We start from the raw sequence: 25,428 nt of genomic DNA, 5'->3' as shown, positions 1-25,428 counted from the left end.
TAGTTATTTCCAGATCAATTCCTGAATATGCCACACGACAGTTGACAGCATGTTGGTCCTGCTGCTCGGGCTTCCAGATCCATAGAAAACACAAGGGAAACTAGAGAGAAGATACTGATAGAACCTCACACCTTAACAAAACAGAATAGCACACTTAAAATCATTTCTTTTTTTTCTTGGACAAATGTTGACAAAATTTTACAGCACATATTCGGCAACAGAAAACACTTGTGATTCTTACCTGTGTGAACTCTCATGTGCTGTATCAGTGATGCCTTTAGCCTGGTTTTATAATCACAGTGCTGACAATGAAATGGTTTTATACCAGTGTGTGTTCCCATGTGTCTCTGTAGTGCCAACTTGGAGGAGCATTTCCTGTCCAACAGGAAACAGACTTGTCACCATCACAAAGCACTTCGCTGCACTCCTCATTCACATTTCACGGTTACTATTGTTTAGTACCATTAATGTGCATGGCTTTATTGAACTCTTACCCTACTGGATAAAACTGAATTAAATTATTAACACTAACAAAAACAGCACTACATAAACAACTTGCATTTATAAAGCATCTTTATGCCTCAAAATACTGAAATAATTCTAAAATATACATGCAAATATCATTACCAATCAACTTTTCCACATCCTACCTGCAAACGTGTTCAAGCTTGCTAAGTTAACATGCTTTCCTATCCAATAATATTTGGATTTAATTTTTTTTATCACCGCATACAATGACTCAACACTCGCATCTACCAAACAGTGTGGAAAATTGCCCAGCTTCGTCTTGTACACAAAACGCAGGACAAATCCAACATGGTTAATGAGGAAGGGTCACCAGACAAGAAATGTTAACTCTGATCTCTTTCTTCCTGGATGCTGCCTGACCTGCTCAGCTTTTCCAGCAACTTCTGTTTTTGTTCATGGTTAATTACCACCCCATCAGTCTATTCTCGATCATCAGTAAAGTGATAGAAGGTGCTATCAAGCAGCACCTACTCATCAATAACCTGCACAGTGATGCCCAGTTTGGATTCTGCAAGGGCCACTTGGCCCTGACCTCATTACAGCCTTGGTTTAAACATGAACAAAAGAGCTGAATTTCAGAGATGACGTGGGAGTATGCATCTTGGTATGCACTGCTGCCTCACAGCGCCAGGGACCTGGGCTCGATTCCAGCCTCGGGTGACTGTCTGTATGGAGTTTGCACATTCTCCCCGTGTCTGTGTGGGTTTCCTCCGGGTGCTCCGGTTTCCTCCCATAGTTCAAAGATGTGCAGGTTAGGTGGATTGGCCAAGCTAAATTGCCCATAGTGTTCAGGGAGGTGTAGATTAGGTGGGTTATAGGGGGATGGGTCTGGATGGGGTGGGATGCTCTGAGGTTCAGTGTGGACTTGTTGGGCCGAAGGGCCTGTTTCCACACTGTAGGGATTCTGTGATTCTACCATTCTATGATGATCAAACAATCTTTCAAACTCCCGCATTTATCTCCCAAATAAGGCATGCGATCAGAGGACAAATAGCATTCAAAGAACTGTAAGAGTCTGTGTAGGCTTTGGGAAAGGTGAGGGAAAAAGTAAAAGGGTGAAACATGATAATATTGGATGATTTGGTACAGTCATTTCACAGAATTATTATAGTGCAGAAGGTGACCATTCCATCCATTGTGGCTGTGTCAGCTCTCCAAACAAACAATTCACTTAGGACCATTCTCAGCCTGCTCCCTGTAGCCCTGCAGATTCTTCCTTTTCAGGTAACTGTCTAATTCCCTCACAAAAGCCTCAACTGAGCCTGTCTCCACCACATGCTCATCCAATATATTCCAAATCCTAACCACATGCTGCATGAAAATATGTATCCATTGCTTGTTTTGTCAATCACCTCAAGGGCGTGCCCTCTAGTTCTCAATTCTTCTGACAATGGGAACAGTTGCTCCCTATCCACTCTGTCCAGTATCCTCATGATTTGCGTACCTCTATCAAACCTTCTCAAAGACTTTTGAATCAGACATCTTCCAGTGAAGGAAACACGATAACCAATTTGCACACTGTAAGATCCCACAAATATCAATGTAACAACAGCCAGATATACATGATTAAAATAAGTTATTGTCCAGAATATCTGCAGAGTGCCCTGCTTTTCTTCAATGCGACCATGGGATCTGATATGTCTAACTGACAGTAACCAGGGCTTCGATTTGTATCTGATCAGAAAGATGGTACCACCAACAGTGCGATAGACCCTCTGGACTGAGGTGCAGTCTAGGACAGGAGCTCCAGTCTTTGGAACGGGGTCTTATATTTATGTCCATCTGATTCCAAAACAAGAGTACAAACTCTGAGCCAAGGCTGACTCTCTTCGTACTAACTCTGCAATGCAAACTGTCCTCTAGGTGATGTATCTTGATCATCAGATCTATTAAGTAAATAGAAGTTTGATGAATAACCAGTATGGAGGCAAAGGTCAAGGAGCCTAAACACACTACCTTGCCTGTGTAATTGAAACAACAGCTTTTTTTTATAAAAAATATAGCCAAAAGAAATCTGGCAAAAGTCCCTATGCATCAGCCACACAATTGCTACTTTATAAAGGGAATTAGTGAGATCAAAAGATAGTAATTCAATTAGGACCAAGAGGAAAACAAATTAAGATATGAGTCAAACATGACATGCATCATCAACGTAGCAGAATCAGCCTCATTTAGCATGTTGTTCCTTTGCAAGTTCCACTTGGTAACACTATTAAAACTCTTTCCATCATTTTGCTGATGATCAAGAGCAGACTGATCGGGTGGCAATTGGCCAGATTTGTTCTGTTTTCCTGTTTTTACAAGACAGGACATACTGGGCCAATTTTCCATTTTGACAGTAGGTACCAGTGTCTTGGCTCTTAGCTAGGGGCATAGCTAATTGACGAAAACGAGTCTTCGGCAATATTGATGAACTGTTGTTGTAAGCATCTTCCGAAAAGGCGGAAAAGATTAGGAGGGGATGAAGGAGTACATCTTTATTGATAACATGTGTGAGGTAAATGTGTCCAGTCTTGTTATAGAGGATTAATTCCATATACACAAATTCAACATCAAACCAACTGTGAGCTACGTTATACAAGCTATATTCTATAACTGTGTCAAAAATCAGTCTCAGCATCAGAATTTGAAAGCACAACTTGTTTTGATATGGAGACACTTTTCTGGGACAGACAAACTTTGCAACCTATCCATTAAAAAAAGGTTTTAACAGGTTTTGGTTACTTCCACTTCAAAACCTAAGCTATAATTGAAGTTCATGAAAAATGTTCCCAAGACTGCAGCACAGAAACAGACCATTCAGCTCATGCGTTTACGCTCTACACAAGTCTTCTCCCATCCAACCCCACCTACTGGCAGTCCCATCTATGCCTATCTCCTTCTTATACTTGATTAATTCAACTGGTTGGGTGCAAAACTTTTGCCCAATTAACATCATTTATTCTTCTTTACTCGCCTAACTTCCCCTTAAATGTATATCTCCACATTCTCACCACTCCAATGGATTTGTTACCACTCTTTATCTAGTGGAACCAACCATTCAGGTAACTAGGGAGCCAGCAACTTTTAACTTTACGACAAAAGTGATTGCGTTCATTTTTCTGAAGAAGGGTCTAGGCCCGAAACGTCAGCCTTCCTGCTCCTCTGATGCTGCTTGGCCTGCTGTGTTCATCCACCTCTACACCTTGTTATCCGCGTTCATATTGAATTGGGAGGGACTGATGAGGAGAGCATGGAAACGTTATCCTTTGCTGCCCTCTACTGGAATGCACTAAACAACAAAAATAGCTGCTGCATGCCTCAACTCAAATGAGATGACATGCTACATTAACCAGCAGTTTCTTTAATGAATACAGGTATTCTCCTTTATGACCTGTGTGAATCTATCACTGGGACATTCTTACAGAAACACAAAATTATTTGCTAGGTGTTCTGGAAGATCTTCAATCCTTTGCAACCACAAGCTTCGAAATCTCCCCTCACCCTAACGCATCCCAAAACCAGCCCAGCTCGTCCCTGCCTCCCTAACCTGTCCTTCCTCCCAGCTATCCCCTCCTCCCACCTCAAGCCCCACCCCCATCTCCTACCTACTAACCTCATCCCACCCCCTTGACCTGTCCGTCCTCCTTGGACTGACCTATCTCCTCCCTACCTCCCCACCTACACTCACCTTTACTGGCTCCATCCCCGCCTCTTTGACCGGTCTGTCTCCTCTCCACCTATCTTCTCCTCTATCCATCTTCTATCCGCCTCCCCCTCTCTCCCTATTTATTATTTCAGAACCCACTTCCCCTCCCCCATTTCTGAAGAAGGGTCTAGGCCCGAAACGTCAGCCTTCCTGCTCCTCTGATGCTGCTTGGCCTGTGTGTTCATCCAGCTCTACACCTTGTTATCTCAGATTCTCCAGCATCTGCAGTTCCTACTATCTCTGCTGGAAAAGCTCAGCAGGTCTGGAAGCATCTGTGGAGGGAAAAACAGAGTTAACGTTTCAGGTCCGGTGACCCTTCCTCAGAGCTGATGGTGGCTGGGAAAACGTCAGTTTATATGCAGAATAAAGGGGAGAGGGATGCGGTAGGGAGTAAACAATGGGATAGGGCCTAAAGAGAGAGAAAAGCAGTTGGACAAAGAGTTGATAATGATCAGGCTGGGAGGGTGAATAGTTGTTAATGGGGACTATTAGTGACTAATAACAGGTAGCGTGTGGGGTTAGGGGGCTGGGACATGGGAGAGTTTAGGCCCTAAAATTATTGAACCAGCCACCATCAGTTCTGAGGAAGGGTCGTGGGACCCGAAACGTTAACTCTGATCTTTTCCTTCACAGATGCTGCCAGACTTGCTGAGCTTTTCCAGCAACTTTGTTTTAGTTCCTGATTTACAGCATCCGCAGTTCTTTTGGTTTTTATTCAATCCTTCGCAATTTCTTTCAAAACAGTTCAGAATGTTTAGATTTTCCAATACAGCTGGAAGGGCACAGGTTCAGGTATGCACCAATACATGCGGTAATGCACTGCCATTAGTGTGACTCACACCATGGATGAACCAAGGGACAGCAGTATAATGCTGGGAGTGTGGAGACTGTGAAGCAACAGGATATTCAAGGAACAATTCTCGAACAGCTGCTGCCTCATCCTTAAGGGCCTTTGGCACTTCCTATTGCAATGAAAGACTTGCTGGCGTTGCATTTTTCTTGCAGACTTCTGAGGATGTCAAGAGAGTTGACAGAAAAGGAAGACCACTCCTTTTTCTCATAGAGCCGTGGAAATAAAGCTGAGGGATATGATCCAAGGATAGACTATGTTTATTCAGACGGGCAACTTCCTCAGAAGTGGTCCATACAGACTGTTCAAAATATTGGTAACCCTGACATAATGAAAAGCACACCGCAGGACCAAGGTAATGGTTAGCTGAACTATCTGTTTCCACTGCCCTGTTGCACGACAGTAATACTGACCATTAACATCATAGCTTGCACACGCAAATAGTATTCTTGCTTATCTTTTGGGAACTCTGGCCTGGCCACCACCGTCAACCCCGCAGAAAGATTAAAGATACTGCCAAACTTAAATAAAACACATATAATGATGCAGAGGCAAGTGGCAGGTCAGAAGATCGGACAGAATATTTAGAAAGCAAAAAAATCAATATGGAGGGAAAATTTAAAGTACAGTCAGAAACATAAAAACAAATGGTCAGAGTTTCTACATTAAAAAGAAAAGGAAAAATAAAAGCTAACAAAGTGAGTCTGGAGAATGGATAATTTGAAATAAAGAAATAGCAATCAAACAGGTCATTCATTTCAGAGTAGAAAGAAGTCATAGAAAGTTACAGCATTGAAAGAGGACATTCAACCCCTCATGTCTGCACTGGCTAAATGAACTAGCTGCCTAATCTAATCCCATTTTCTAGTACCTGGTCTTTAGCCTTGCTGGTTACAGTACTTGACATGTGGATCCAGGCTCTTTTTCGATGCATTGAGTGTTTCTGCCTCAACCACCATAGTGGGCGGTAAATTCTAGGTAGCTACCACCCTCATATCCTTAAATCTATGCACCCAGTAATTGACCTCCCTGCTTGAAGAAACAGATCTGACTTGTCCACTCCATCCAGGTCCCTCACTATTCTGTTCACTTCATTTGAGTCACCTCTCAGCCTCCTGTGTTCTAAAGAAAACAATTCAGCCTATTCAATCTTTCCTCATAGCTACAATTTCAAGCGCTGACAACGTTCTTGTAAATCTCCTCCATGCGGTCTCTAGTGTAATCATGTCCTTCCTGTTATGTGGTGACCAGAACTTGTACACAAAACTCCAGTTGTGGCCTCAACAGTGTCTTATATGGTTCCAGCATTGCAGTCCTGCTTTTGTATTCAATATCTCACCCAATGAAGCTAAGTATCCCATGTGCTTTGTTTATCATCTTATCCAAATGCTCTGCAACCTTCAGGGGCCTGTGGGCATGCACTCTGAGGTCTGTCATTTCCTCCATCTCTCCAAGTACCCACCTCTTTACAGTCCATTCCCTTGCTTTGTTTGCCTCACCTGCCCTCACCTAAATGCATAACTTTGCAACTTCGAGACGAATCCCATTTTCCACTTATCTGACTACTCAACCAAACCATCTATATTATTCTGCAGTCAACAGACATCCTTTTCATCATCAATTACCCAACCAAATTAAGTATCATCTTCAAATTTGCCAATCATGTCTTCCACATTGTAGTCTAAATTATTAAAGAAGATCACAACAATAATCACCCAACAACAAGCCCTGTGGAACAAAATTGGAAACCACTTTCCATTTGCAGAAACATCCATAACCATTATCCTTTGGTTCCTCTATCTGAACCAATTTTGGATTCAAATTTCCACATTCCCTTGTTTCAAAGGTTTAATTTTTCTTTACAGTCTGTCATGTCTTGCCAAATACCTTACTAAAGTCCACGCAGACAACATGCACTACTCTCATCAATCCTCCTTGCTACTTAAAAAATTCAATTAAGTTTGCAAGAGACAACCTTCCCTGACTAATTTGTGCCAGTCCAGGTAACAGTTAATCCTATTTCTCAATATTGATTCTGATACTTAGCCACCAGCACGGTCAGACTGACCAGACTATAGTTATTTGGTCTACCCCTCACATCATTTTTGAATCAACAACATTCACAGATCTCCGATCCTCTTTCTTTTGAAATCCCTCTGCCTTCCTACTTCTCTACACAGGGATATATGGCACAGAAACAGACCACTCAGCCCAACCTGTCCATCGCAAAATTCATTCTTTCAACCAGGTTTTGTGTCTCCTCTCCTAAATTTCTTATTATGATTCATTGTGCATGCTTTTAGAAATACTGTAGAATTTATTCCATGCAGTGCTTAGACATTTTTCTGCAACGTGTGCTATGATGGTGAATTAGAAGTTTCTCTTTTAAATAACACCATAACTTTAGAAAAATTAATTGTAATCTTTGTGTGTGGGCTTGTAAAGGATAAAATTTAAGATTTACTGTACTTGTGCGTTAATACTTTCAAAAGTATTGCTTCTTCCTATACATTTCTGTATTAATTATTAAATGGTCATTAAATTCAGCTCGATCTTCATCTATCAACATAATCATAAATGTTAGGAGTGACATTTCTGATCAGCAAGAGTGATGCACGTTAGAAAAATATCTTCTCTCAGGGGGTAGCAAATTTGTGGAATTTTTTAAAGCAGAGGGCTGTATAGTGATAAACGTTAAGAGTGGCATTTCTGATCAGCAACAGTGATGCATATTAGGAGATCTTCTCTCAGGGGGTAGCAAATCTGTGGATTTTTTTAACGCTGGAGGGGCTGGGTCATTAAATATACTCAAAGCTGAGATAAATAATTTTCACTCAGTAAGGAATTCAAAGGTTGTGGAGAAAATACAGGAAAGTGGAATTGAGGATTATCAGATCAATCATAGTCTCACTGAATGGCAGAGCAGACTCGATGGGCTGAATGGCCTTCTTCTGCTCCTATGTCTTATGGTCTTGCGTTTTTGAATGCAAGTTACTGCACTGCTTATCCAAGCAGGCATTACAATATGTGACTAACCTTCCTCTCGTGTGACCCTGCGTCCCTATGAAGTACTACGAGACCCAGATAAATGAACAAAAGCTGGAAGTGAGGTAAAATTGCATCCTGAGATTGAGCTAAGCAGCACCACTCCCAGCAACTTTACTTCACATTGACCATTTATTGCGTAAAGTTTACAAAAGACATGGCCACACCCAGCATGCCAGGCTGAGTTGCACAACTGTATCTAAACAAGGAGAATCATTATAGTGGAATTGTTACCTTTTGAGGGTACAGAGTAGTTTGTAATTTTTCCTGACCTGGTTCTTAGTTACCAAAATGTTCCTTCAAGGATTGCCAGTGACTTTTATTGGAAGTCCTCAAGCTCTTTTCCTCTCACTCATTGGATTATGATGCTGTCAGTAACAGGGGAATGTGAATGAGCGACTGTTACTCCTAATCACTAGAAGGCCTAAAAGGATATGCATGGTGAAGAACCTGAAAAAAACACCCAGAAAGTCCAACCCCACAAAGCACAGAATAAGAAAAACTAGTAACCTTGACAGAGGTTGGATTTTAATGACAGAATTGGGTGAACAGTTTCTGAAAGGATGAGGGCAACTTATGGGTATGTTTGAATACATTGATTCATTTAGGCTTTGCCATTTTTTAAAATGATATAACTTTTACCTTTAAGAGGTATGTAATCAGAATGTTGGAGAAGGGCATGATCAAAGAAATAGGAGTTCAGAAGATAAACAAGCATCATACTCCAGAGAATTGGCCAACACTGCTGTGATGCAGCTGCTCCAGGTAACATCCAGCTCCCACACCAAGGGGAGCACATCACCATCATTGGGCACCTCCCTGTATCTGACCGAATTCTGAGAGAAACTGCTAGTGTATTCCAGTACGAAATGACAACTGGAAGTGTTGCTGTAATTGACTGCACTGTTTTTAATCACCAAGAATAATGATGCGTTGTTTTCCCTGGAAACTGAAGCACTGGAGAGAAGCATGGCCAGCAGAGAGTAAATTATAAATTTTATCTCTAGCAATTATTCAACAAGTTAAGATAATGTTAACTTAAAGGTAAGTTATTAAATCAATAATTTCAAAAGTTCTGTAGGCTAATTATTTGAATAATTAACATCTCCAGAAACGAGAGGCTAATTTGCCTGCGGTACATACCATCATTAGCTGCCTCTGTGACAAATTATGTCAGAGTCAGAATCAGAATCTTTGATTTAATGACATGAAAAAATGTATATTATCTTGTGAATAGCAGATACAGTAACCACCCTGTACCAATTAACTGAAATAAGGCCACCAAATCTTGCAAGTGCAAATCTTGATTCTTGCTTAACAGGCCTGATTTAGAACCTGACTCATTCAGGCTAATTAATCTGGGGAAGTTTGAACAATCAAACAATTTTTATCTACATATCTAGTGAGAGAAAATGATTTCTGAACTGTAACTGTTCTAGTTGGTGATATCACTGCAGTGCAGTTCCTCCTCAAGTTTGTGCACAAAAAATGTACAAGGTCTGGCCACTTTCAAAAGGCGTTTTTGGCCTAAATTCCTCTAACTGGTCAGATACAGAGAAGGACAAAATGAATTTCATTGTTAAAAAGAGGGTAATGTTAACTTTGTACTAAGGAACAAAATGGGTGATAACAGATCTGATGTTTGGAAATAGAAATTGCTCACAATGTTTTCAAAACTGTGGGTCAAAGTACTTCTTCGTTGATACAGTCATATGATTGATTAATAACATGGACAATGGATAATTCCTCAGTTGGAATGCTACGTACATGTGAAAACTTGAAATGCTTTCAGATGGCATTCCCAAACAGCAGCTTATAGATGAAAATAGGAAGAGAATAATAAAAAATTCTTGAGGGATACCATAGTGAAACAATGCAAAGCATGTCATTTTGAGAAATTAATATTATTGTGATTAAAATTATGTATATGAAATAGTTATTTAAATTATAATTTCATATGTTGGTACAGGTATCTCCCATTTAATAAGGATTGCATGTTGAAGGACTTTCTTAAATAATGTGTTTTAGCATGGATTCTGAACACTGTTGTTGATTTTTCGGTGCACATGCTCACCAAAAAGCACTATAGATATCACCACAGGCTATTACTTCACATGCAGCAGCAATCACGCTTATCAAGAAGCATTGCACATGCAGTAGCCAAAAAGATGCGGTTTGAGAAGGAGGAGAAGCAGAGGGACTTAGGGAGGAGTTCCACAGATGAAAACCCAGGCAGTCAACAGCTCTGACATAAATGATAGGCAAAGGGAGGACGAGAAGGAAAACAGTGTCAACAGACCTTATGATTCAAAAGCAAATACTGAAATTTGCAGGGCCAAGTGAGAGAGACTTGGGAGTTTAAGCCTGAAGATTTTAAATTGAATGTATTGCAGACTGACGTATGTCAGTGGAAATGGGATGGTAGGACTTGGAGGAGGACATGAGGACAGCTTAGATTTGGAATTGTTGGATTCTATGGAGCAAAAGAACTGGACGTCAGGAGGAACAATGAGAGAAACAGTGACCCAAGGTAATAAAAATGCAGGTAAGTATGTCAGAACTTCCTTTGCTAATATCCCCTATGTTTCAAGAGGCAATAGATGCTATTTAAAAGCATTTAGTATTTCATAGTATGGTGAGTTAATACCTGGTACAAATACTGCAGTCAAATTCTTTGTTTGGCTTTTTTGACTTATTTTGAGGCTCCTTCTCCACATGCTGTTTACTTGTTGGATCATTTTCATTTTCTCTCCTTTCTTCTTTTGCCATCTGATGGACATGTCTGCGATGTTTATTCATCTGCCTTCTATACTTGAATGTCCGTCCACAAAACTGGCAGAGATAAGGTCTTGCCTCATTATGCCTCGCCATATGTTCCTTCAATTCAACTCTGACAAAAGCAGAAAATAATTCCATCTCATGCTGCAAAAAAAGAAGCACATCACCCTGCTCATACTTAAATTGCTGTATTTTGAACAGACTTACAGTTCATTGAAGTAATAGGTCCAATGATTGAACAATAAGCTCATTAAAAATTAGATTCACTTTAATAAAAACATTAATTTTCCCTTCAGTTTTTTTGTCTTTGTTCCACCTAAAGATGTATATCCTTGCTTTGGAGTGGTTCCACAGAGAATCTATTACCCCTCATATCAGGGTGTGGACATTGCTGAGAAATTAATATTATCTGAGACAGTTAAGGTTAGGCAGGCAGATGAAATCATCAAGGCAACAAGGTCGCCAATGCTCCAATCGTACCTGCCCTTCTGATGAGGTCGAAAACAGTGGGAGAGAGGTGACTCTTTGTTAAATATACAGATCCTACTCCACATGGCTTTATTAGGATCTGACTGCTATTTTAACAATGTTCCTGAGCAGGGAAGCCATTGTAACTTTTTCAAGAGGTCAAATCTGTGGAAGAGTCAAAATCAGTCGAGGCCCAAAGAAGTTGATCTCTTAAATAATCTCTGTGTGGGCTTTATGGCGTTTATGGGGCTTTACTTAAATTTCAGTCTAGGACTTCTTGCCCCAAATCAGCAGTTTAAAGCCCTCAAGATTTGACACCAAGTTCAACAGTTTCTGGTCATAACCTTTGACCCAGTTTCTTTCTTGTTTTTGGGCAGTGATTTTTTGTAATGATTATGCTACTCCGATGTACATCCTTGCTGGATTCATCTTTTACTACAAGTCTTCACTTAATGTTGTGATGCATTCCTGAAAATCACATCTTTTTGTGGTTCCTTTGGAAACAGTGAGTCAACGTGAATGTCAGACTTGGGAAACTTCCTACCCAAAAAGCAAGTTCAAATGGGTTACCAAATATGAGTCACTCTGTGCAGTCCCAACTGAAGCAAATCACAAGATGAAATGCACCACTGAACATACAATAAATGAAATACATACAGTTGCCTTCCAGCCAATTAGAGGTTTCTCCTTTGGTTTCCCCACTTTTATCCTTTCTCTTAAAACTTTCCTCTTTTCTGACTTTTTCCACTTTTGATGTAAGGTCTTTGGTCTGTAATATTAACTCTGTCTTTCTCTTTCTACAGATGCAGCATGACCCATTGAATGTATCCAGCATTTTCTGGTTTTATTCAAAACAGGGATTGTGTTTTACAGATGTTGAGAATGCATTTTATGAGCCATAGAAATAGGTGTATTTTCATGGATAATAATGTCTTCCCTGACATACAATCTGACATGCAGAAAGTAGTATTGACTGCTTTTCTGGCTGTAGGTCTTGGGTGATGGCTCATGTTGTGTTCATTGCCTTGTCATCAGTAGTACATTAAGCTGATTTTTACTGCAATTAACAAATGGGCATTGTGTGCCTTGAAATAGTTGTAACAGGCCAATAATTAATTTTATTGGGCTATAAACTGAAATGGAAGTTGGACTACTATAACTGAAATACCAGGACAATTTTAAAAAAAACAAATGCTGCATACATTGAGCTATAACAAGGAGAATTTAAAACTGAGCAGCTCCAAGAATTTTTTGAGTTAAGGAAATTCTGCATGACAACGCCCACTGATTGGTTGAGCTGCAATTTATTAAGAGGAGCCAGGAGCCACAGAGGAGGAGAAACATTCAGCCTGCAGACAGAAACCATCCATCTCTCCCACTCTCTCACCATGTGGCGAAAAGACAGACAAACCAAGAAAGTTTCGAAGGAAGAATCCATACAAGAAAAGACTCGAGTCCAGCAGATCAACCATCGAATCAAAAGATGATCTTCACCCTTCAGACAACAGTGGATCATCATTGCTAAAACCAAAGGATTGTGAGAAGATAACATCCTACTTTGTGGTCTGGAATTTTGATCTTCAGAATTTTGTTAACCTTGTATATATGATTTTTGCCATCCATGGTATAAGCATTAAATGGCTTGTCTTTTGTCTATCTTAATCATGAATGAGTGTGTGTGTATTTGGAGTTATGAAGTTTAAGTATAGTTTAAATTGCATTGTAGATTAGCAATCTTTTATTTTCGCTGCTCTTGTTCAAATTAAAGTGTGTTAGAAAAATAACTTTATTGTATTACTGACAAGATCTAGCATGTATTTGTCCTGTAGAGCAGTCAGGCAAATTGGTCATTTGGGTTGGTCTCATTGGAAGTTTATACATTTATACATTTGTGACAGTTTGTGAAGTGGGGCACAATTATTGGCATACTCTTCCCAGTTAAGTCTTGACATTTTGTAAAGAACTTTGAATGCCAGAAATGAAATGCAGAGAACACTTTATGACAACTGTCAAACCTTTTCAGGATTCGTGCAGTATTTGAACTGCACTGTTAAACAAACAGGAACGTGTGATTTTTCATTGCAAAAGACCCTGCTTTTGGGGAACATAAAATTATTAGGAAAATGGCAAGTTTTCGCAGATGTTTTATTAAAACAAACCTATGATGCTGCTTGACCTGCTGTGTTCATCCAGCCCTGCACCTTGTTGTCTCGGATTCTCCAGCATCTGCAGTTCCTACTATCTCTAGCTTATCTATGTAATCAATTCTTCCACAATCCCCATTCTGTTCCTGGCTCAAGGGTAAGAAAAATGCAGACTATACATCCAGCAAGTTACGCATGCTGACTCTAGTTAGTTACACCACTAAGTAAATGAAACACTTACGTTCTGAAGAATCTCTTGCCACAGTTGGTACATCCATGTGGCTTAATACTATTGTCATGGTTACACAGATGTTTATAAACCTTGCTCCATGCTTCATCTAAGAAAAAAAAGAAAACACTGTTTGTTGTAAATCATTACAGTGCTTATGCTTCGATCAATATCTCAAAGGTGAAGGCAGTGCTTTTTTGAGAGATAGGAGGAAAGTATTCCTGCTTTGTATATGGAAAATATATATGGTCATATAAATAGTTATGTATGTTTTTCCCAAAAACATTGGTGCTGAACAGTTCTCAGCTAGGGCAGGCAATAAAAGGTATACTTCTTTGTGGTGTTACAGTTTAGTGGGGGAAGGCATCCATGATTCCTGGCTAGTCACTGTCTGGCAATCCCTATTGGATTTGTTAATGTTGGGCAATAACCTGTCTGTCTTTGTCATATCTCATCAATGAGTTATAATAACTTGAATGTAGTACTGCAGGATTGCCATAACCTGCACAATTATGAAAAGAGTCAATGAACTCACATAACAGAAAAAGGGAGAAAAAACAATTTTCATTTCTAACACCTTCAGTATATATAAAAATATCCCAAAGCATTTCATAGGTGAGTTATCAAATAAACTTGAAAAGGTAGATAAGACTTTTTAATGAAACAGATAGCTGCAAAATCATCTCTCTTTGTTGCCAAGATCACCAACGTCACTGACTGTGAGAACACCCACACTATTCAGAATAGCTCCAATAACTGCATGGAGGCAGTGACAGAAGACCTGCCTGGTAGTAAATCTGGTTCTAATGATCACACCACCACACTGAAATGTCCAGTATTTCCTTCAATATATAGATACTCAGCAAAACCACCGTGGCATTACTTCTGGTAAGCCTGACATTACGCAATATTCCTGCTATGGAACAATTTTATACACAGCATGAAGATACTGTATGGTTATAGTTAACCTGGCCATATTATTTAACTGCTACTTATTCATTAAAAAAAAAGCTGAGGTTATCTGGATATCTATTAATGTTGGTAAAGACAATTTGTATATAAATAGGTGTATGTAAATTTACAAGTCCAAATAAAACTAAAATAGTTCCCTTGTACAAATATATCCGATACTTCAAAACTTGACAGACTCCACGTATCTATACACTCACAGATCACCAGCGACATTACTCACATGAAGTCAAAAGGACGATGATTAAAAATAGTCTGTACAGGTTTCAGTACATCACTGTTTAAATAGATTCCTGAGTGCTGACCTAAAATGTAAATACAACTGATTGTTCTACTCAAAGTTTTAATGATAATTAAACCCTCTATTTCTCCCAAAACCCTTGGTAAATGCATCATTACTTTTAATTTATACATTTTAGCCATTTCTAGATGCCATGATAAGCAAGTAAGTGACTGGATAGAAGTGGGTGACTTGTTCAATAAAAGGTATCCAATTTATATATATTATCATTTTTAGATTTAGATTTCAAACTAGTCGAATATAGATAGTGGTTAATTTTGTGAAGGCTTTAAAAAAAAAAAAGGGTTTTTGCAGAACCATGACCTAATCCAGAATGTATCAGAGGGCAGGTGCCCTGGAGTGTTAATGGAAGATTTTGATATTGTGGGGTTTACGATACAGGGAGTGAACTTTAAATGGCATTAACTTGTTTATTTAAAAGAATAATCAAGGAATGATTTTAGTTCAGAAACTTAGAGATTGAAAGTTTGTAGGGCAGTTTTTGATAAGACCTGACTGGGGTTGAAGTTAACATAGTTCCTCTCCTAGAGTAGAGTGTGAGACCATTCAGGGAAAGTTCAGTCACCTTGGTGTAAAAGTTTAACTTGTGAAACTTCCAGACAAAGGTGTTTGGTTAGAAATATGGAAATTATTAAAAGACCAAGACAGTCTAAGTTTTGTCAGTATTCATGTGAAAGACTTCATGGGTGATAGGTCAGAACCTAGGAAAATTAGTTAAGTCCAATTTAAAGATTTTATATAGAAGGGTAATTTCTCTGGATTTGAACAGCTGTAAAGTGATGGTACTGGGGATAAGGTGAGACTTTGTTTGAGATCTGTTTTAAGATTTTTCAAACTATAGTCTATATTAGATAGCCTAGCTGGTTTTCTGTTACCTTTTATGCAATAAACATTTGCTTCATTATTCAAAAAATCTGATGAGGGAAGGGAAGGGGATGGAATGGGATGATTTATTGTCTTGTGTATTTTACAGTGAAATAAAACAAAATACAGTGAAAAGCTTTCATCTGTCATCATAATCTGGTGCCATTTTGATATTTTAAGACCAAGAGAAAATGAAAAGAACTAGCTTAAAGAGAAGTCCGTCTAAGTACAAGTTCCAAGCCAGCTCACAATCACCACCTCCTTGCCAGACCCAACTAACATTGAAGTTGCCAATCCTCAGGGGCCATCTTTTGCTGCTGGGCTGATTCGCCTTTACCATGGTGTCCTTCCGCCACCGTTTCACCTCCACTAGTGCTGGACCCAGCCGGTATCAAAATCGCTGATCCTCAGGCGCCACGGTTCGCTGCTGGGCCTACCTTGCTGATGTCACCTCAGAACTTGCTCACCTCTGCACTGGGCTCACTCTCCCATTTTAAACAAATATATATGAGCTATCAAGCCAGATCTTATTCTGGGATCCAATTTGTCCAGCAGTGACACCATCTGAAACCTTAACACTTTTTAGGTCACTTCAGAGATCAATTAAAATTCAAGAATGTTATTGTGAGATTGGAGTCAGAAACGGGTCAGATTTGGTAAGGAATGCAAATTATTGTCACTCCTCATATTATTGAGACAATTGGATTTTTATGACAATCTGACAGCGTCATGACTTTTATTGGTGTCACTTCTTATTTCCAAATCTTAAAACTGAATTGAAATTCTGAAACTCAAAGGGAGGCATTTGAGCTCATGCTCACTGGATTATTAGTCAAAAGGCTCTGAATTAAAGGTCCAATAAAATAATCACAAGCTGTAACCATAGTTGTGCACTCTTACTGTACATTATGCAATTGTAATTGATTTTAAACAAGAAACAAGTATTCTGATGGTGTAAGATTTAAAGAAGAAATATTCATTCGTATGATTTGTTTTACGAGGGCAGGATTTTCTTAAAACTTTCTCACCCAATTAAGACACTGTTGGAATCTCGACAGATGTAGCCAAGTCCCACAGGGAAGGAAATCTGCCATCCTTACCTGGTCTGGCCTACATGTGACTCCAGACCAAAGCAATGTGGTTGACTTTTAAATGCCCTCTGGGCAATTAGAAACGGGCAATAAATGCTGGTCCAGCCAGCAATGCCCACATCCCATGAATAAATAAAAAATGACCAGATAATTTCTTTTTAGCGATGTTGGTTGAGAGATAAATATTGATCAGATCCCTACTTCTCTTCAAATAGCGGCATGAGATCTTTTACATCCAAGACAGCAGACAGAGCTTCTGCTTAAGAAGCTCAAAAAGAGTGAGCACCTCTGACAGTGTAGCATTCACTCAGCACCACACTGGAGTGTAGATTATACTCAAGTCTCTGGAATGATCTTGCATCTGTGACCTTCTGATTTAGGTGGAAGTGTTACCAACAGAGGCAAGGTCAACAGTCACGTTTTCATATTGTTGGCCATATTACAATAGACAACTTTTGTAGCACGGGCTATTAAATTAACTTATACAGTATTTAACTTGGGCAATACCAAAGCATATTGCGGTTGAACAGATATGTTAATTGCTTGTCAGTTGTGGTCACATATATGCAGATGGTGAACACATTGGTTGTTACTTAAATACATATAAGGAGACAAATACTGACACTTCTGTAGTTGTGTTAGGAAGCATGCGTTTGTCATGTTTCACTGTATGAATAAATCTAAATTGAATAAATACTAGCTGTGGCTACAACACAGAAAATGGCTTTTCAGCCCATCATGTGTGTTGGTATGTCGAGTTCTTTTCCTCAGCTCCTCCTCCATGTCCTGTTTCATTCTAAAAGCTATTCATTAATAACAATTTTCAGCTTTGATGAAGATCCTTACCAGAAACACAAACATTAATTTGTCTGTTGTCTTTTGTTTCCAGCTTTGTCTGTTTCAACTCTGTATTCTCAGCTTCTGCAATACTTTTCATCAGTGATTAAGGCTGCAGATCCAGCTCAGTACAGACTATGGGCACTATGACTTGTTTTATTGCTTTTATGAAGAACCTTATGATGTCTGAGATAGATACACAACCATTCTCTTCCCCATTCCCATAACCCTCACCAATGCAGCAGGACATGCTAGGGTGGTGTCCAATGGGTCTTCATTGTTTTCTGGTTGTGCTGCCACATGACTAAGCTTCATCTGGGAGTTTGGATCATGTGTTGAGGTGCTGAAGAGGAAAAAGGCAGCTGCAAAAATCACAGTCAAGCCCAGCCCTGTGCCCACATATGTGCATTTCTCAACAAGAGTTACTAGAAAGGAAGCAGCAGAGGAAATGCTGGGTGATTTTGCTCCTCTCAAATGCTAAGGTCAACTGTAGTTACCTAACTACTACAGTACATGAGATAAGTGATTGGACACAATGAAGGCATCAAATGAGGAAGCATCTGACCAACAAGTTGAGTACCATATCTTAAAGTCTATTTACCCAGTGAATACTCAAAATTATTCAAAAACATAGTAAAGAAATTCAGAGCACCTGAGTCATACTGACGCAGTAAACTATTGTGAAGAGACATTCTCCAAGCACTGTTACTTAAAAAATTGGAAGTTCCTATTTTTAAGAACACATTTTAGTAGCGTTTCATCAGAAGCAATGAATAAAAAATATTTAATATATAAAATCTAGATGAAGGCTGACTGCAAATAAAATGCAATGAGTCAGGAACTTTTTGTCCTGAGGAGTCAGGAATGAATAAACCTACCAGTAAAGTCACACTTTGTACACTTAAAAGCCTCTTCATAATGGCAAGCAGAATGCAAGTCTCTCACATGCTCAGATGAATAAAAAGATGGGCACTTTGAACAGTAGAAGGGGCCTGACTTTTGTTGATGGGTGACCTCATGCAGTTTCCAAGCATTCCGCCTGGCGAAAACCTTTTTACAGAACGAGCAACTGTAACTCAACCCTTTGGCATTGTGGCTCCTGAGATGCTGTTCCATCAAGGTCCACTCAGTCATGCAGGAGCTGCAATACATGCATTTAAAACCTGTGTCACTATCATGACAGTTCAAGTGGAGGTTATAAATGTCTTTTGACTTAAAGTCTAGTTTGCACATCTTGCAAATATAGCATTCATTTTTCAAGCCAGTTTGAGAGTTTCCAGTATTATTGGAGCGTCGGTTTACACTCCGTTTTTTTTTACTAAGATGCCTTTGCTTCTTTAGAATGATACTATCATCACCGGTTTCCACGTTCATTGTATGAGTTTTATTACTATTGGATATCCGGCAAAGGCCTAGTGACATAAGGTGTTCTGACTGAGCTTCCTCATCATCTTCAGCCACAGCTGTCCGAACAGGCCCTGATACCACAGAGTGAGGTCCATCTAACTGAAAAGGCGTAGACTCCACTTCAAACAGTGTGCTGACCTCACATGCATCAGCAGAGTGAAGATTATCATTGTGCCCTCCCAGTCCCATTTCACAGGACACGGGGCTAATGTTGTGAAGCATCCTGTACATAGGAAGAAGAAATGACATCCTCTCTAGATTGTCCACAATAATGTCCTCAGCCACTTTACTTTCAGTGTCAATTTCTACATCAGTACTGTACGAGGAGTCATGTTCTGTGTGACATGTGCTCGTTACCTTCTTAGAAAGCTGATCATTGCTCTTGGGTTTGTGAAGATTTTCAATGTGGGAGTTCATTTTGACCTTCAGGCTGCTGGCATATGTGCAGATTTTACATCTGTAAACTTCGACAAGGAATATTTCCACAAAATCTTTAAACTGGTTCTCAACATTTTCCATATTGCTTACACATACACTGGATGTGGTAGTCTCTTCTGACAAATGTAAAGTCACTGGTGGAATGTTCTGGTACACAAATTTAGCTTCATTCATCTTCTTTAAAATGATAGTATCTGCAAATATAGATCACAAATTGATATGGCAAACTGTAAAAGCCATTCATTAACTACAGGTCTAGTTCTTACAGCTGTGTAAATCCTTCTTCAAAGTTTACGATGTGGAAAATTGTAGAATATAGCTTTTAAAATCCAATTCATGACAGAAAATATACCAAAGAAACAATTAACTTTGCAATTTTAGATTATGAAGTACGATATTACTTATAGCAGCTGCTGAAAATGAGGCAATTAAATAAATCAAAATGACAAAGGAATCAGGGATTGAAATTCCTTGCGTCAATAACTTCAACAAGGATGCTGGCATGATTACAGCATGAGATTTTCCATTATTAATCACAATTAATTTATCGTTAGGATTAAACAGGCCTTGCTTCTCTTTCATCCCACACTCGGTTAAAGTATGGTGCACAGTGCAACACTGTATATTTCCTTGGCTTATGAAACTTTCAGTAAAAGTGGGTTACTCAGGTTGCTCCTGTGTATGTTCATCATCGTAAAGACAAACTTTTATCCCCATATTGACCTAAAATCATGTACATAAAGATACTGGCAGACATTTCCTTCCAAGCCAGTGCCACAGTTCTAGGCCCAATCCTGTTGGAGTCTAGTTACTGCCAGACTCTTATTACCATTAGCAACAGTATACAAGATCCATTACTAATAAAAGGATTCACAGTTCAATTTATAACTTCAATACAACCCCATGCATTCTGCCTGTGGTGAAAGTGACAGAATGTTTATGATTTATAACATAATTTTAACAATAGCTGTTCCAAAGGACAAATGGAACAGAAAGCTTTAAAGAATTAAAACAGAAATAATATTTTGGTCATTGAACTACCCGAGATAAGCCATTTCAAGTATTCTGCCCTTCCCCCTGAACTTCTAATTTTACTCCTTGTTGTAAAAGGTGTCATATGGTCTGTGAACATATAAGGGGACTCAGATGGGACGTTGTGGGCAGTGATAGTGTTTCTATCAGATAACATGGTTCAAGTCCAACCTGTTCTTTTTCATTTATTCATTCATGGGATGTGGACACCACTGGCTGGGCCAGCATTTACTGCCTGTCCCTAGCTGCCCTTGTGAAGGTGGTGGTGAGCTGCCTTCTTGATGCAGGTACAATTACAATGTTTAAAATACATTTGGATGGATGTATGAATAGGAAAGGTGTAGAGGGATATGGGCCAGAGCAGGCAGGTGGGACTAGTTCAGTTTGGGATTATGATCAGCATGGACTGATTGGACCGAAGGGTCCATTTCTGTGCTGGATGACTCTATGTTGCAGGCCTCGTGTTGTTGGTTGACCAACAATGCCCTTAGAAAGGGAATTCCAGGATTTTGACACAGAGACAGTGAAGGAACAGTGATGCATTTCCAAGTTAGGATGGTGAGTGGTTTGGAGGAAAATTTGCAGATGGTAATGTCCCACGTATCGGCTGCCCTTGTCTTTCTAGATATAAGTGGTTATGGTTTTGGAAGGAACTGTCTGAGGATCTTTGCTGAATTTCTGCAGTGCATCTTGCAGATTGTACACACTGCTGCTACTAAGTGTGGATGGTGGACACAGTAGATGCTTGTGGATGTGATGTTATTCATGTCGGCTGCTTTATCCTGAAGGATGTCAAGCTTCTTGAATGGTGTTGAAGCTGCAGTCATCCATGCAAGTGGGTAGTATTCCATCACACTCCTGACTTGCGTCTTGTAGATGGTGAACGGGCTTTGAGGAATCAGGAGATGAGTTACTCACCGCGGTTATCCTAGCCTCTGACCTGCTCTTGTAGCTACTATGTTTATGGAGGATGCAATGGCTTAGTAGTATTATTGCTGGACTGTTAATCCAGAGACCCAGGTAATGTTCTAGGGACCTGGATTTGAATCACACTATGGCAGATAGTGGAATTTAAATTCAATAAATATCTGGAATTAAGAGTCTAATGATGACCGTGAATCCATTGCCAATTGTCAGAAAAACCCATCTGGTTCACTAATGTCCTTTAGGGAAGGAAACTGTCATCCTGACCTGGTCTGGCCGACTTGTGACTCCAGACCCACAGAAACGCGGTTGACTCATAACTGCCCTCTGGGCAATTAGGGATGGGCAATAAATGCTGGCCTAAGCAGCAACACCCTCATCCCGTGAATGAATAAAGGAAAAAAAATGTGGCAAATCCAGATTAGCTTCTGGTAAAAGGTAATCCCAAGGATGGTGATAAGGGAGATTCAGTAATGGTAACACCACTGAATGTCAAGAGGCAGTGGTTGGATTGTCTCTTATTGGAGATGGCCATTACCTAGGATTTGTGTGGCATGAAAGTCACTTGCAACTTATCAGCCCAGCCTGGATATTGTCCAGATTTTGTTACATTTGCACATGGACTGATTCATACCTGAGGAGTTGCAAATGGTGATGCACATTGTGCAATCTTCAGTAAACATCTCTATTATGGAGGGCAGGTCATTGATGAAGCAGCCTATGACACCACCCTGAGGAACTCCTGCAGAGACGTCCTGGAGCTAAAATGACTGGCCTCCAACAACTACAACCATTTTCCTACGTGCCAGGTATGACTCTGACAAGCAGAGAGTTTGCCCCCCAATACCCATTGATTCCAGTTTTGCTAGGGCTCCTTGATGCCACACATGGTCGTATGCAGCCTTGATATCAAAGGTTGTCACTCTTCCCTCACGTCTGGAATTTAGCTCTTTTGTCCATGTTTGAACTAAGGCTATAATGAGGTCAGGAGCTGGCAAAACCCAAACTGGGTGCCACTGAGCAGGTTGTATCTGAGCAGGAAGCTGTTGATGACACCTTCCATCACTTTACTGATGATCGAGTGTAGACTGATGAGGCAGTAACCGGCCCAGGTTGGATTTGTCTTGCATTTTGAGTACAGGACATACCTAGGCAATATTCCACATTGTCAGATAGATTCCAGCGTTGTAACTGTTCTGGAACAGCTTGGCTAGGGAAGTGGCAAGTTCTGGATCACAAGTCTTCACTACTATTGCCGGAATGTTGTCAAGGCCCATAGCCTTTGCAGTGTTCAGTGTTTCCAACCATTGCTATCATGTGGAGTGAATCGAAACAGCTGAGGACTGGGATCTACAATCATAGAATCCCTACACTGTGGAAAGAGGCCATTCAGCCCATCAAGTCTGGATCAACCCTCTGAAGAGCATCCCACCCAGACCCAGCACCACCCCCATCCCTGTAACCCTGCATTTACCACAGCTAATTCATTTAGTCAATATATCCCTGGACACAGGGGCAATTTACCATGACAAATCCACCTAACCTGCACATCTTTGGACTGTGGGAGGAAACCAGAGCACCCAGCATAAACCTATGCAGACACAGGGAGAATGTGTAAACTGTACACAGTCATCCAAGGATGGAATCAAACCCTGGTCCCTGGCACTGGGCAACAGCAGTGCTAAACACTGAGCCACTGTGCCGCTAATGCTGGGGACTACTGCAGGAGACAGAGATGGATCATTCTCTTGGTATTTCTGGCTGAAGATTACTGTGAATGCTTCAACACTTAAGAATAGAATAGAATCCCTACAGTGTAGAAACAGGCCACTTGGCCCAAAAAGTCCACACTGAACCTCTGAAGAGCATCCCACCCAGACCCATACCCCGACCTTATCCCTGCATTTCCCATGGCTAACTCACCTAGCCTACACATCCCTAGACACTATGTGTAATTTGGCATTGCCAATCTACATAACTTGCACATCTTTGGACTGTGTGAGGAAACCAAAGCACCCAGCAGAAACCCACAGAGACCATACAAACTCCACACAGACAGTCACCCAAGGGTGCAATCGGACCCAGGTCCCTGGCGCTGTGAGGCAGCAGTGCATGCCACTGAACCACTGTGCCACCACTACATTTGCATTGATGTGCTGGGCTCTTCCATCATTGAAGATGGCAATATTGTGGCACCTCCTCCTCCAGTGAATTATTTAATTGTCCATCACCATTCACAACTAAATATGGCAGGACTGCAGAGCTTCGATTGGATCTGTTGGCTGAGTGATCATTTATCCTGTCTATCAATTGCTGCTTATGCCATTTTGGAAGCAAGTAGTCCTGTTTGGCAGCTTCACCATGTTGATACCTCATTTTTAGGTATGCCTGGTGCTGCTCCTGGCATGTCCTCCTGCACTCTCCACTGAACGAGTGCTGATTCCTTGGCTTACTAGTAATGGTTGAATGGGGGAATACGTCAGGCCGTGAGGTTGCAAATTGTGCTGGAGTACAATTCTGCTGCTATTGGTGGCCCACAGGGCCTCATGCATACCCAGGCTTGAGTTGCTAGATTTGTTTGAAATCTGTCCCATTTATCATGGTGATAGTGCCACACAAAACAACAGAACGTGTCATAAAATGTCTGGACAGATTGATTAAAAATATGTTTTAATAAACAGGACTCCTTTGCAAAGAGACTGGAGTTCTACTGCACGACCTGGTCTGATAGATTCCTGAAAAAAGGTCTCTGACCTTTGGTGAAAAAAGCTGGCCCGCAATGCCAACATATTTTAAAGATAAACATTCTGCAGATAGCTATGCTTACAGTAACATAAGAGAATGATGCAGATATTAAACAGTACTCCCAGCAACAAAACATGCGGAAAACTACCAGTAACCAGGGCAACAGGAAATGCTGACCCTCGCATCCAGAGATGGACAAAGGGACAAAATATGACAACAGTTTAAATTCTTGTCAATAAACTTGTCAACAGTCAATTTATAGGATTACAGACCTCAGGTAGAGCCAATCGTCATGAAATGGAAACTTTTCACATTGGCACTTGCTCTGCTTGGGCTATCGATAAGACAGAGAGCCGGAACATCCCCCACTGAACTCCCGGAAGCTGAGCCTGGCGCATGCGCTCTGGTGGGTTGTAGTCCTGTAACGTCACCGACTCCAAGACAAGGACTTCAATTCCCAGAATGCAATCGGACCCCACCATATGACGTCACATGTCTGTCAGCTTCCTTTTCACGTCCCCTCCCAAAGTCAGGATGTACGCAAAGGGACTTTGTTTCTGCCAGTAACTTGGTTTACAGCATTTTGGCAGAGTCAAATATAAACAATTGCATTGATTTCTTAAAACGGTTTGCTTTTGTTGGCTTGTCAAAGGAACTATAAATCTTTTCCTTCAGAATCCCAACGTTTATCCAGGCCATTCAGGAATGATTTTAAGAAATATAGTTGCGCACAATGTGGCATAGTAATTTGGATTTGTCTTCTAGAGGGTTCTAGGGGTGCAGTGGGAGTATCACTTCTTCTAAGACTACAGATCTGTGTTCAAATCCTATCTGCTCCAGAGATGAGTAATATTTCTTTAAACAGGATGATTAGGAAAATATATGGAATTGTCTTCTGCGAGTAATGGAACAGCGTATTCGATTTACCAACTGAAGACTGTTCTTTTGCATGGCTATCTGCAGCCCAATTACATACATTGGTTGCTTCACCAAGGCACTGTACGGCTGCAATAAAACTTATCTTTTACATCCCATTTCCCTTGCAATAAATGACATTAAATTTGCATTCCTAATCATTTGCTGTACCTGA

At 40.3% G+C, this 25,428-nt stretch overlaps 1 protein-coding gene across 2 annotated transcripts in view; it reads right to left on the bottom strand.

Moving 5' to 3' along the window:
- Positions 1-24,759, bottom strand: part of si:dkey-154p10.3 (oocyte zinc finger protein XlCOF6) — a 33,500-nt gene extending 8,741 nt beyond the window's left edge. The window contains exons 1-5 of one of the 2 annotated variants that reach the window (XM_048614123.1): positions 24,611-24,757; positions 18,671-19,831; positions 13,743-13,839; positions 10,759-11,001; positions 242-375 (exon numbers count right to left, since the gene is read on the bottom strand). In XM_048614123.1, the coding sequence (XP_048470080.1) occupies positions 242-375; positions 10,759-11,001; positions 13,743-13,839; positions 18,671-19,811 (1,615 nt within the window). In that variant the 5' untranslated portion in view covers positions 19,812-19,831; positions 24,611-24,757. Of the gene's footprint in view, positions 1-241; positions 376-10,758; positions 11,002-13,742; positions 13,840-18,670; positions 19,832-24,610 lie in introns of both variants that reach the window. The other variant, XM_048614127.1, reaches the window with a different exon arrangement.
- Between the last annotated feature and the right edge of the window lie 669 nt (positions 24,760-25,428).

The sequence above is a fragment of the Rhincodon typus genome, chromosome 2 (assembly GCF_021869965.1).
Source record: "Rhincodon typus isolate 14 chromosome 2, sRhiTyp1.1, whole genome shotgun sequence".
NCBI lineage: Eukaryota > Metazoa > Chordata > Chondrichthyes > Orectolobiformes > Rhincodontidae > Rhincodon > Rhincodon typus.
The sequence above is the reverse complement of the archived record's forward strand: the minus strand, read 5'-3'. Positions and strand labels throughout refer to the sequence as shown.